The following is a 12,750-nucleotide window of genomic DNA, read 5'->3' as shown; positions in this document are numbered from 1 at the left end:
AAGGCTGAGGCAGGAGAATGGCATTAAGTAAACCCAGGAGGTTGAGCTTGCAGCTTGCAGTGAGCCTAGATGGTGCCACCGCACTCCAGCCTGGGTGACAGAACGAGACTCCGTCTCAAAAAAAAAAAAAAAAAAAAAAAAAAAATTCCTCTAAGAAATCTCAAAATACATGTACCACAAGGAAAACAGCTAACTTGAGAGGGAACAAGTGGGCTTTTTAATTATGCATACCATTCCTTTCATACCTTGAAGTAGTCATCTTGAGTAACAACAGAATTTATCAGTCTGCTCTCTGGATTAAACAGACAAGATACCACCATCTGTATGCTTCGGTCCACAGATTTCTGAAACACACAAGTTTTCAGTAATGTAAAGACAACTCGTTCTTTCACTCGCTCTTAATAAGGGTGTGTGTTTCTTTTATTTTGATGGTTTACTGAACATATTAGTTTATTTCTAAAGAAACGCAAAAAATGCTAAAAGAGGCTGGCAACAGTGGCTCACACCTGTAATGCCAGCATTTTGGGAGCCCGAGGCAGACAGATCACCTGAGGTCAGGAGTTCAAGACCATCCTGGCCAACACGGCGAAACCCCTTCTCCACTACAAAATACAAAAATTAGCTGGGTGGCGGGCGCCTGTAATTCCACCTATTCAGGAGGCTGAGGTAGGGAGAATTACTGGAACCTAGGAGACGGAAGTTGCAGTGAGCCGAGATCACACCACTGCACTCCCAGCCTGGGTGACACCGGAAGACCCTGTCTCAAAAAAAAAAAAAAAAAAAAAAAATTTCATAAAAATGTGACTTGTAATTCCTACCACATATCCTCAGTATGTAAGTTTTCTGACAAATCAAAGAATTATTTTAGAACCTTAGCGATACAATACTGGTTTAAAAAGCTCAGTTTGTTAAATCCCTAAGTGAACTCCAATGTTTCAAGAAAAAAAAAAAAACTCAGGACAAAACCTGCCAATTACACTGTAAGAGTATGTTTTAATATTTATTCACTATTTAAAATCCAATATCAAATCAAGGAATTTACACTCCAATGGGATTTCTTGGGTATTATACCTATTACCAGTACATCAACTACTTCCACACTCCCACCTATTTAACAGAACATATGTGATGCAAGAGTGACAGTATTGTTATTACAGAAATTTGCAGTAATGATAAAAAACAGAAACAACGCTGTCTACTTCAGTATTTGAATAATTACTCCTGACTTCACCACTGTTGGAAACTTCTGCCACATATAATGTTATGGATAGAATGCTTATTTAAATAATATTTTTCACTGCTTAAGATCAAAACTGTGGTAAAAGAAAAGGGACATGTAATTCATACGAATTCTTCTTTTGAGTAGAATTCTAGAGGAAACCCTCCCATAGCATTCTTCCAAATCATATTAATACAGTATTTATTAAAGAATGGCTTTTTAAAATTAGTGGAACTGAAATACAGGAAACGACTGCTGAATCAGAAACTTTATGTACATACTGAATATTTGGGGTATCTGAAATTTCAACAACCTTCACATTAACTTCTGAGTATCGGTCCATTATTTAAGCTCCGTGATTTATGGCTAACATCTTAAAATTTGGGCAAAACTGTTTGCTTCTCAAAAAAAGTTATTAAAACTAGAAAAAAACACAAAATACATATTTTAAAAAAATTCAAAGTTAGATGTTTGCCTTCCTTCTGTGGGCCATTTCCAGAGGGTGTGGTAGCTTCATGAATTGAGCATTCATTTGGCACAACATCACCTCCTGTTATCAACTTCTCCACAGTGATAGTTAAGAGCTGAATAAGGCCTATATTTAAAATAATGAAAGTGTAATTAAACAGATACACAGATACGTTTAAAAGCTACTTATTTATTCCTCAAAAAGGTGAGCTGGTATCAAAAGTTTCAACGTAGGTTGTGTTGAAATTCAATTGTGCTACTTCAGAAACCTTGTTTTAAACGAAAAGTCGAAATACATTAAGGCAGCCTTTGGTTTTAAAATCTCTTCCAGGCATCAACATAATCAGAGGTAGAAGGATTCTAAGAAACAAAGGTAGTACGGGAGTGTTTGAGAATTTTAACACTTATTATATCCTTCAAATATCCAGTCGTGATGTAAGACAGCAGCTCTGGTGTATTCGAGGTAATACTCTAATTCCTCTTTAAGAGGAATTAATAGCAAAACGTTTTATTCCGATTCCTCTTTAAGAGAAATTAATAGCAAAACATTTCGGTTTCTCTTCAACAAATTTTTTATGGCTAGTAAAGCCAGAGGCATATTCTAGGCAGATACATGCTAATTCTAAAGCCAAGTTAATACTACCATTCCTGGATTATATGGTCTATCAACAAGTAACTGAACACTTATCATTATGTGGACCAGCTACTGTTTCAGCACACAAAAACCTGAGAGACAAAAAGGCACTGTTGCTCCCATGGGAGTTTACAATTGGGTTAAAGTAACAAAACATAAAACATTAATATAAAGAACCATTTAAAAATATCTATAGGCATATATGGCATAGAAAAAAAAGTCAAGAAAGATGAGGAAGTCTATGTTTCATTAATTTCACTTTACTCCATAACCCCTTTAGCTCCCCAACAGGCCACTATGGTGGCATCTTTAAAAAAAAAAAAAAAAAAAAAAAAGGAAGGAAACCAAAACTATTAAAATATTCTTACACATTTTAAAACACTCATGAGATACACAATATTGAAGCACTTATCATGCTGGCTCCTTTGTTACTAAAATGAAAGAAACAGAGTAGAAAAAAGAAGTACTTATGTTTCTAACCCCTGACGTTCTTGTTACTTTTATATGTAAAACCTCGCCATTCTCCCAATTTTCTGGAGTTGGCATTGTGGAAATCTCAAGGATACGAGTTCTTTCAATTTATTACTTATCACCATAGATATGATTATGGGTCACAGATATAGTCACATCTATGAAAAGAGGCCCAGAGAACTACTATTATGAAGCAGCAAACTAAAATAGAAATATAATTGGAATTCTGTGCTCTAAGAATGGGATGATAATTTTATTTCACTCTATCTCCCTAAACAATTGATGAAAGTCAGTCTGGATGTTTCAGCTATTTGACAGTGAAGATGAAAAACTACATGCTGAAATACAGATGGGGACAATGAATCTCAGAAAACTGTTTTACAGAGAATCTCAGAAAACTGTTTTACAGAAAAGTTATCGCTAACTATATTCCTGTCACAATGTTAATCCATTACTTCTAAATAATACAGAGGGCTTCATTCTAGACCAATTGCAAGTGTTTTCCTAAATTTTAGGTACACTTCACTAGTTTAAAATGACACACTATTCAGGAAATTTGTATAAACAACTTAAAGGGCTCAACAGTATCTGAAAATAAATCATTTTACTCCCTCTTCAGTTACCTGATAATTATATACAGGCAACTGATACCCAGTGGTGACCTGACCTGGTGAATCTGGGTAAGATATGTCTGAAAGTAAGTTTACAGAAAGAATGAATACGGTAAAACATCTTTTTAAATTAGAAAGAAATATTATTCCCAAAATTTAAAAAAAAAAATGAAAAACTTTAAAATATTTGTTACTTTTCTAAATACAACAATGCGGAATTCTAAATGAATGAATCACTTTAGGAAGAAAGAAATATTCTCTATCAAGTGCTAAGCCCCTTTGGGTGGGGCAGGGGAACACACAAATGACAAAAGTAGTGACTATTTCACCAAGCAAAGTTTACCTAACTTACACTGTCTACTTACGCCCACCCAGAAGTTATTTCTTACACTGCTGATAAGGCTCCATTAAGACAGATGTCAATGTAAGTTAAGTTAATACATTTGCTATTTCTTTGTCAATATACTTCCAGATAGTTTTGTGTTTGACAATACTACACGGTAATATGTAGTTCTCCTACAGATGTTATGTTTTTTTCTGTACTTCATTTCGAAAAACTAAGGGCAGTATACAATCCAAAACTGGAGAAGGACAGTACAATGTCTTATATGTTTCAATAAATACTTATTGTTTGAAAACATATAGGAAGCAGCATACATGAATACACCCAGATTCAGTAACGGCTCACTGTAAATGTTAGAAACAAGTAGGGCTTTTTCTCTAGCCATTGTTCAGAGAAGAAAAAAGAAGAAGAGGTATAATCCTACACATTTCAAGTACATGCAGAATGTCAATAAATGAGAGACACTGAAGAACTATTTCACTACTATTTTGTTACTTTATTTTCCATCAAAGAAAATGTCTTTTCAACTAACACATAAAGAGAATGGACTAAGAAGAAAATAAACGTTATTTATCACCAATAAGTGATAGAGTATGTCAAATCCTACTTTAAATATCAAAGTAATCAGGATCAGAGAAATTACATGCCAGAAATTCACAGGATTTATAGGTATAGTAAATGACATCAGAAATCTATACATTCCAGAACCAGAATATACCCAGAAGTCAGCAGTTTATATGAGGTGGCATCTGGAAATCATTGCAAGTAAATAAGAGCTAGATTAATCGCTATCCTTAAAGAATAAACTAGGCAGAAACATCAGAACAGCTGCTTTCTAATATTTTCGGAACTAGGTATAAGGGGGGAAAGAAGCTCAGGTGTTTTAGAGGTAATACTCTTTTTTATTCCTACTCTTATTTAAGAGTAATTAACAGCAAAACATTTCTGTTTCTCTTCAACAAGTTTTTTGTGGCTGGTAAAGCCAGAGGCAGACCCTAGGCAGATACATGCTAATTCTAAAGTAACATTAATACTATCTTTCTTAGATTACACAGTCTATCAACAAGTAACTGAACACTTATTATGTGGACCAGCCACTGCTTAAGCACACAAAAACCTGAGACAGAAAAAGGCACTGTTGTGCCCATGGGAGACTGCAACTGGGTTAAAAAGAAAGTAACAAAATGTAACACATTAATATAAAGAACCATTTAAAAATACTTATAGGCATATATGATATGGAAAATAATCCAGAAAGAACAGGAAGTGCATGGTAGGCTAATTCACTTTACCCGAGGTACAACCTACCTCCTTTGCTCCGCAACAGGCCACTGCAGTGGCATCTTAAAAAAAAAAAAAAAAAAAAAAAACAGGAAATCAAAATTACTCAAATATTCCTAAACATTTTCAAAAACACATGATATATATAATATTGAAGTACTTATACTGGCTCCTTTGTTATTATAATAAAAGAAACGGAATGGAAAACAAGAAGTGCTTTATGGTTCTAATCCCTGATATTCTTGTTACTTCCACATATAAATATAAAACCTCACCTTTCCCCCAATTTTTTGGATTTGGCATTGTGGAAATCTCAAAGATGTTACTACTTTCAATTTATTATGACAGATATGATTATTGGACATAGATAGAGTCCTATCTACTATGAAAAGAGAACCAGACAACAACTGTGGTGAAGCAGCCTGCTAAAATGAAACTATAATTTGAATTACGTGCTCTAAGAATTGGGTAATAATTTTATTCACTCTATATCCCTAAAAAATTCATGAAAGTCATTCTGGATGTTCCATTCAGCTATTTGACAGCAAAGATGAAAACTATATCCTGAAATATAGAAGGGCCAAATCTCAGAAAACTCTTCTACAGAAAAGTTATTGCCAAGTATAGTCCTGTCAAAATATTATTCCATTACTTCTAAGTAATACATAGGTCTTCATTCTAGACTTATTCTAAGTGTTTTCTTAAATTTTACCTATACTTCACTAGTTTAAAATGACAAACTATTCAGGAAATTTGTATCAACAACTTTAAGGCCTCGATAATATCTGAAAGCAAACATTTTACTCCTTACATTACCTGATAATTATATACAGGCAACTGATATCCAGTGGTGACCTGAATTGGTGAATTTGGATAAGCAGGAAATGCCTGAAAATAAAGGTTACAGAAAAAAATGAATACGGTAAACCGTGTTTTAAAATTAGAAAGAAATACAATTACCAATATAACAAAAATATGAACAACTTTGAAACAGTAATTGTTTTTCTACGTACAGCAATGCAGATTTCTAAATGACTGACTTTATAAAGAAATAAAAATTCTCTTGTCAAGTGCTACCCTTTGGGTGGGGAGGGGGAAGAGACAAATGACAAAAGAAGTGACTATTTCACCAGCCGAAGTTTACCTTATATATATCGGGTACTTATGTTCACCCAGAAGTTATTTCTTACACTGGTGATAAGGCTCCATTAAGACAGATTGCAATGTAAGTTAAATTAACACATTTGCTATCTCCCTGTAAAAATATTTCTAGACTGTTTTGTATTAGACAATATTATAGGGTAACATGTAGTTCTATAGATGTTATGGCTTTTTCTGTACTTCATTCCGAAAAACTAAGTGCAGTCTATAATCCAATAGTGCAGAAGAGAAAGTATGTCTTGTATGTTTCAATAAATTCTTATTGTTTGAAAACATACAGGCAGCAGCATACATGAATACACCCAGATTCAGTAATGGCTCACAGTCAATGACACAAACAAGTAGGGCTTTTTTTCTAGCCACTGTTCAGAGAAGGAAAAAGAAGAGGTATACCATACATGTTTCAAGCACGTGGAAAATGTCAACAAATTAGAGACACTGCACAACTGGTTCACTATTATTTTGTTACTTTATTTTCCATCAAAGAATATGTCTTTTAAACTAACACATAAATAAAATAGACTAAGAAGAATACAAACGTTATTTATCAACAGTAAGTGATAGAGTATGTCAAATCCTACTTTAAATATCAATGTAAGCAGGATCAGAGAAATCAGATGCCAGAAGCTCACGCGATTTACATATATATATATCAAACCACATCGGAAATCTACCCATTCCAGAACCAGAATATATCCAGAAGTCAGCAATTTACATGAGGAGGCATCTGGAAATCATTTCAAATGAAGAGTAGCTAGATGAACTGCTAAACTTACAGAAGAATAAAGTGGGCAGACACGTAAGGAGAGCTGCTTTCATGCACTTTAGGAACTGGCGATAAGGGGGGAAAGCAGCTCAGGTGGTTTAGAGGTAATACTCTTGTTTATTCCTATTCTTATTTAAGAGTAATTAACAGCAAAGCATTTCTGTTTCTCTTCTACAAATGTTCTATTGCTGGTAATGCCAGAGGCAGATGCTACACAGATACATACTAATTCTAAAGCCATGTGAATACTACCTTTGATTATATAGTCTATCATTATGTGGACCTGCCATTGCTTAAGCACATAAAAACCTGAGAGCAAAAAAGGCACTGTTGCACCCATTGGAGTTTATAATCGGGTTAACAAGAAAGTAAAAAAACAAATAAATAAAACATTAATATAAAGAATCATTTAAACATATTTATAGGCACATATGACATGGAAAAAAATCAAGAATGAACAGGAAGTGTACGTTTGGCTAATTCACTTAACGTCAAGTACAACACAATCCCTTTGCTCTCCAACAGGCCACTATGGTGGCATCTTTAAAAAAACAAACAAACAAACAAAAAAAAACAAAAAAAAAACGGACACCAAAACTATTAAAATATTCCTACACATTTTCAAAAACACATGAGAAACACAATATTGAAGTACTTATCCTGCTGTCTCCTTTTTCACTATAATAAAAGTAACAGAATGGAAAACTTAAGTACTTTATGTTTTTAGTCCATGACATTCTTGTTACTTTTATATATGAAACTTCACCTTTTTCCAAATTTTCTGGAGTTGGCAATGTGGAAACCTCAAAGATAGTAGCTCTTTCAGTTTGTCACCATAGATACAATTATGGGTCACAGACATAGTCCTATCTATGAAAAGAGATCCAGAGAATTACTACCGTGAAACAGCCAGCTAAAATGAAAATATAATTGGAATTCTGTGCTCTAAAAAGTGGATCATAATTTTACTTCACTCTATCTCCCTAACAAAATTCAGCAAAGTCAACTTTGGATGTTTCATTCAGTTATTTGACAGCAAAGATGAAAACTACAATCCAGAAATGAAGAAGGGGACACCAAATCTCAGAAATCTGTTCTACAGAAAAGTTACTGCCAAGTATATTCCTGTCAAAATATTACTTCATTACTTCTTAATAAGACAGAGGTCTTCATTCTACACTAATTCTAAGTGTTGCCTTAAATTTTAGGTACACTTCACTAGTTTAAAATGACAAACTATTCAGGAAATTTGTATAAACAAGTTAAAGGCCTCTATAATATCGGAAAGCAAATCATTTTACTTCCTCTTACATTACCTGATAATTATATACAGGCGACTGATATCTAGTGATGACCTGAACTGGTGCATTTGGATAAGTACGATATGCCTGAAAATAAATTATACAGAAAGAATGAATTAATAAGGTAAAACTTTTTTTTTAATTAGAAAGAAATATTCCCAGTAGAACAAAAATATGAAAAACATTGAAATACTAATTATTTTTCTATACACAACAATGCAGAATTGTAAATGACTGACTGATTTATGAAGAATGTATTATTCTCGGTCAAGTCCTACGGTTGGGCGTGGAGGGGGAACAGACAAATGACAAAATAATTGGCTATTTCACCAGGCAAAGTTAACCTTACTTATATTGTGTACTTATGCCCACCCAGAAGTTATTTCTTTCACTGGTGATAAGGCTGCATGAAGACAGAGTTCAATGTAAGTTAAATTAATACATTTGCCATTTCGCTGTAAAAATGCTTCCGGACTGATTTGTGTTTGACAATACTATAAGGTAATATGTAGTTCTACAGAATTTACGGCGTTTTCCGTACTTTAAGTTGAAAAACTAAGTGCAGTATATAATCCAATACTGGAAAAGAGAAAGTATAAAGTCTCATATGTTTCAATAAATACTAATTGTTTGAACACATATAGGTACGCAGCAGGCATGAATACACCCAGATTCGGTAATGGCTCACAGTAAATGTTAGAAGTAGGGCTTTTATTCTACCCATTGATGAGGTATACCGCACGTGTTTCAAGCACAGGGAAAACGTCAACAAATGAGAAACACTGAATAACTATTTCACTACGATTCTGTTACTTTATTTTCCATCAAAGAAAATGTCTTTTCAACTAAGATATAAATAAAATGAACTAAGAAGGAAATAAGCGTTATTTATCACCAATAAGTGACAGAATATGTCAAATCTACTTTAAATAGCAAAGTAACAAGGATCAGAGACACTACATGCTAGAAACTGATGGGATTTACAGATATCTAAAACTATCAGAACTCTACCCATTCCAGAATCAGAATATATCCAGAAGTCAGCAATTTATATGCAGAGGCATCTGGAAATCATTTCAAATAAAGAATAGCTGGATTAATTGCTAAACTTAGAGAAGAATAAAGTAGGCAGACACATGAGAAGAACTGCTTTCAAATATTTTAGTTACATGGGGGAAAGCAGCTCAGGTGTTATAGAGGTAATGCTCTTTTTAATCCTACTCTTCTTTAAGAGTAATTAACAGAAAAACATTTCTGTTTCTCTTTATCAAATTTTTTATGCTTGGTAAATCCAGACGCAGATTCTAATCAGATACATGCTCTTCTAAAGCCAAATTAATACTACCGTTCTTAGGTAAAGCCACATTAGGACTACCTTTCTTACATTAAATAATCTACCAACAAGTAACTGAACACTTGTCATTACGTGGATAAGCCATTGCTTAAGTATACAAAACCTGAGAGAGAAAAAGGCACTGTTGCTGCCATGGGAGGTTAAAAAGAAAGTAACAAAACGTAACACATTAATATAAAGGATGATTTAAAATATTTATAGGCACATACGACACACAAAAAATCAAGAAAGAAGAGGAAGTATATGTTTCACTAATTCGCTTTACCAGAGGAACAACATAACTCCTTTGCGCCCCAACAGGCCAGTGCAGTGGAATCTTTTTAAAAAAAAAAAAAAAAAGTAACCAAAATTATGTAAATACTCCTACACATTTTCAAAAACCCGTGAGTTACATAATATTGAAGTATTTATCATGATGGCTCCTTTGTTATAATGAAAGAAACAGAATAGAAAAAAAGAAGTACTTTAGGTTTCTAATCCCTGAAGTTCTTGTTGTTACTTCTACATGGAAAACCTCAATCTTCCCAATTTTCTGGAAATAGAATTGTAGCATCCTCAAAGATATTAATTCTTTGAATTTGTTACCAGACATATGATTACGGGTCATAGATAAGACTTGTTATCGTTGAAAACAGACCCAGAGAACTACTACCATGAAGCAGCAAGCTAAAATAAAAATACAATTGGAATTCTGTGCTCTAAGAATTGGGTAAAGCTTTTATTTCACTTTATATCTCTGCAAGATTCATGGAAGTCAGCCTGGATGTTTCAGCTCTTTGACAGCAAAGATAACAAAATACATGCTGAAACAAAGACGGAAACACAAATCTCAGAAATTGTTCTACACAAAAGTTATTGCTGAGTACACTCCTGTCAAAATCTGATTTCATCACTTCTAAGTAACACAGAGGTCCTCATTACACGAATTCTAAGTGATTTCTTAAATTTTAGGTACATTTCACTACTTTAAAATGACAAACTATTCAAGCAATTTGTATAAACAAGTTGGAAGGCCTCAATAGTAGCTGAAAGTAAACCATTTTACTCCCTCTTCAATTACCTGATAATTATATACAGGCAACTGATATCCAGGGATGACGGAATTTATAGATGTAAATTGACCTGGTGAATCTGGATAAGTAGAATAAGCCTGAAAATAAAGTTGACAGAAAGAATGAATTAATACGGTAAAACGTTTTTTTAAATAGAAAGAAATACAATTCCCAATATAACAAAAATATGAAAAACCTTGAAACAGTAATTGTTTTTCTACGTACAGCAATGCAGATTTCTAAATGACTGACTTTATGAAGAAATAAAAATTCTCTTGTCAAGTGCTACCCTTTGGGTGGGGAGGGGGAAGAGACAAATGACAAAAGAAGTGACTATTTCACCAGCCAAAGCTTACCTTATATATACCGGGTACTTATGCCCACCCAGAAGTTATTTCTTACACTGGTGATAAGGCTCCACTTAGACAGATTGCAATGTAAGTTAAATTAACACATTTGCTATCTCCCTGTAAAAATATTTCTAGACTGTTTTGTATTAGACAATATTATAGGGTAACATGTAGTTCTATAGATGTTATGGCTTTTTCTGTACTTCATTCCGAAAAACTAAGTGCAGTCTATAATCCAATAGTGCAGAAGAGAAAGTATGTCTTGTATGTTTCTATAAATTCTTATTGTTTGAAAACATACAGGCAGCAGCATACATGAATACACCCAGATTCAGTAATGGCTCACAGTCAATGACACAAACAAGTAGGGCTTTTTTTCTAGCCACTGTTCAGAGAAGGAAAAAGAAGAGGTATACCATACATGTTTCAAGCACGTGGAAAATGTCAACAAATTAGAGACACTGCACAACTGGTTCACTATTATTTTGTTACTTTATTTTCCATCAAAGAATATGTCTTTTAAACTAACACATAAATAAAATAGACTAAGAAGAATACAAACGTTATTTATCAACAGTAAGTGATAGAGTATGTCAAATCCTACTTTAAATATCAATGTAAGCAGGATCAGAGAAATCAGATGCCAGAAGCTCAGGCGATTTATATATATATATATATCAAACCACATCGGAAATCTACCCATTCCAGAACCAGAATATATCCAGAAGTCAGCAATTTACATGAGGAGGCATCTGGAAATCATTTCAAATGAAGAGTAGCTAGATGAACTGCTAAACTTACAGAAGAATAAAGTGGGCAGACACGTAAGGAGAGCTGCTTTCATGCACTTTAGGAACTGGCGATAAGGGGGGAAAGCAGCTCGGGTGGTTTAGAGGTAATACTCTTGTTTATTCCTATTCTTATTTAAGAGTAATTAACAGCAAAGCATTTCTGTTTCTCTTCTACAAATGTTCTATTGCTGGTAATGCCAGAGGCAGATGCTACGCAGATACATACTAATTCTAAAGCCATGTGAATACTACCTTTGATTATATAGTCCATCATTATGTGGACCTGCCATTGCTTAAGCACATAAAAACCTGAGAGCAAAAAAGGCACTGTTGCTCCCATTGGAGTTTATAATCGGGTTAACAAGAAAGTAAAAAAACAAATAAATAAAACATTAATATAAAGAATCATTTAAACATATTTATAGGCACATATGACATGGAAAAAAATCAAGAATGAACAGGAAGTGTACGTTTGGCTAATTCACTTAATGTCAAGTACAACACAATCCCTTTGCTCTCCAACAGGCCACTATGGTGGCATCTTTAAAAAAAAAAAAAAAAACAAACAAAAAAAAACAAAAAAAAAACGGACACCAAAACTATTAAAATATTCCTACACATTTTCAAAAACACATGAGAAACACAATATTGAAGTACTTATCCTGCTGTCTCCTTTTTCATTATAATAAAAGTAACAGAATGGAAAACTTAAGTACTTTATGTTTTTAGTCCATGACATTCTTGTTACTTTTATATATGAAACTTCACCTTTCTCCAAATTTTCTGGAGTTGGCAATGTGGAAACCTCAAAGATAGTAGCTCTTTCAGTTTATCACCATAGATACAATTATGGGTCACAGACATAGTCCTATCTATGAAAAGAGATCCAGAGAATTACTACCGTGAAACAGCCAGCTAAAATGAAAATATAATTGGAATTCTGTGCTC

General features: G+C 33.6%; 1 protein-coding gene across 1 annotated transcript in view; it reads right to left on the bottom strand.

The window, feature by feature from the left end:
• Nucleotides 1-280: 280 nt before the first annotated feature.
• LOC129053305 (deleted in azoospermia protein 1-like) overlaps nucleotides 281-12,750 on the bottom strand; it is a 66,877-nt gene continuing 54,407 nt past the window's right edge. Inside the window, exons 28-32 of the mRNA XM_054545374.1 lie at nucleotides 10,670-10,759; nucleotides 8,271-8,342; nucleotides 5,844-5,915; nucleotides 5,055-5,089; nucleotides 281-344 (exon numbers count right to left, since the gene is read on the bottom strand). Of these exons, the coding sequence (XP_054401349.1) occupies nucleotides 281-344; nucleotides 5,055-5,089; nucleotides 5,844-5,915; nucleotides 8,271-8,342; nucleotides 10,670-10,759 (333 nt within the window). The remainder of the gene's footprint in view (nucleotides 345-5,054; nucleotides 5,090-5,843; nucleotides 5,916-8,270; nucleotides 8,343-10,669; nucleotides 10,760-12,750) is intronic.

The sequence above is a fragment of the Pongo abelii genome, chromosome Y (assembly GCF_028885655.2).
Source record: "Pongo abelii isolate AG06213 chromosome Y, NHGRI_mPonAbe1-v2.0_pri, whole genome shotgun sequence".
Taxonomy (NCBI): domain Eukaryota; kingdom Metazoa; phylum Chordata; class Mammalia; order Primates; family Hominidae; genus Pongo; species Pongo abelii.
Note: the sequence above shows the minus strand (reverse complement) of the source record. Positions and strands in the feature narration are given on the sequence as shown.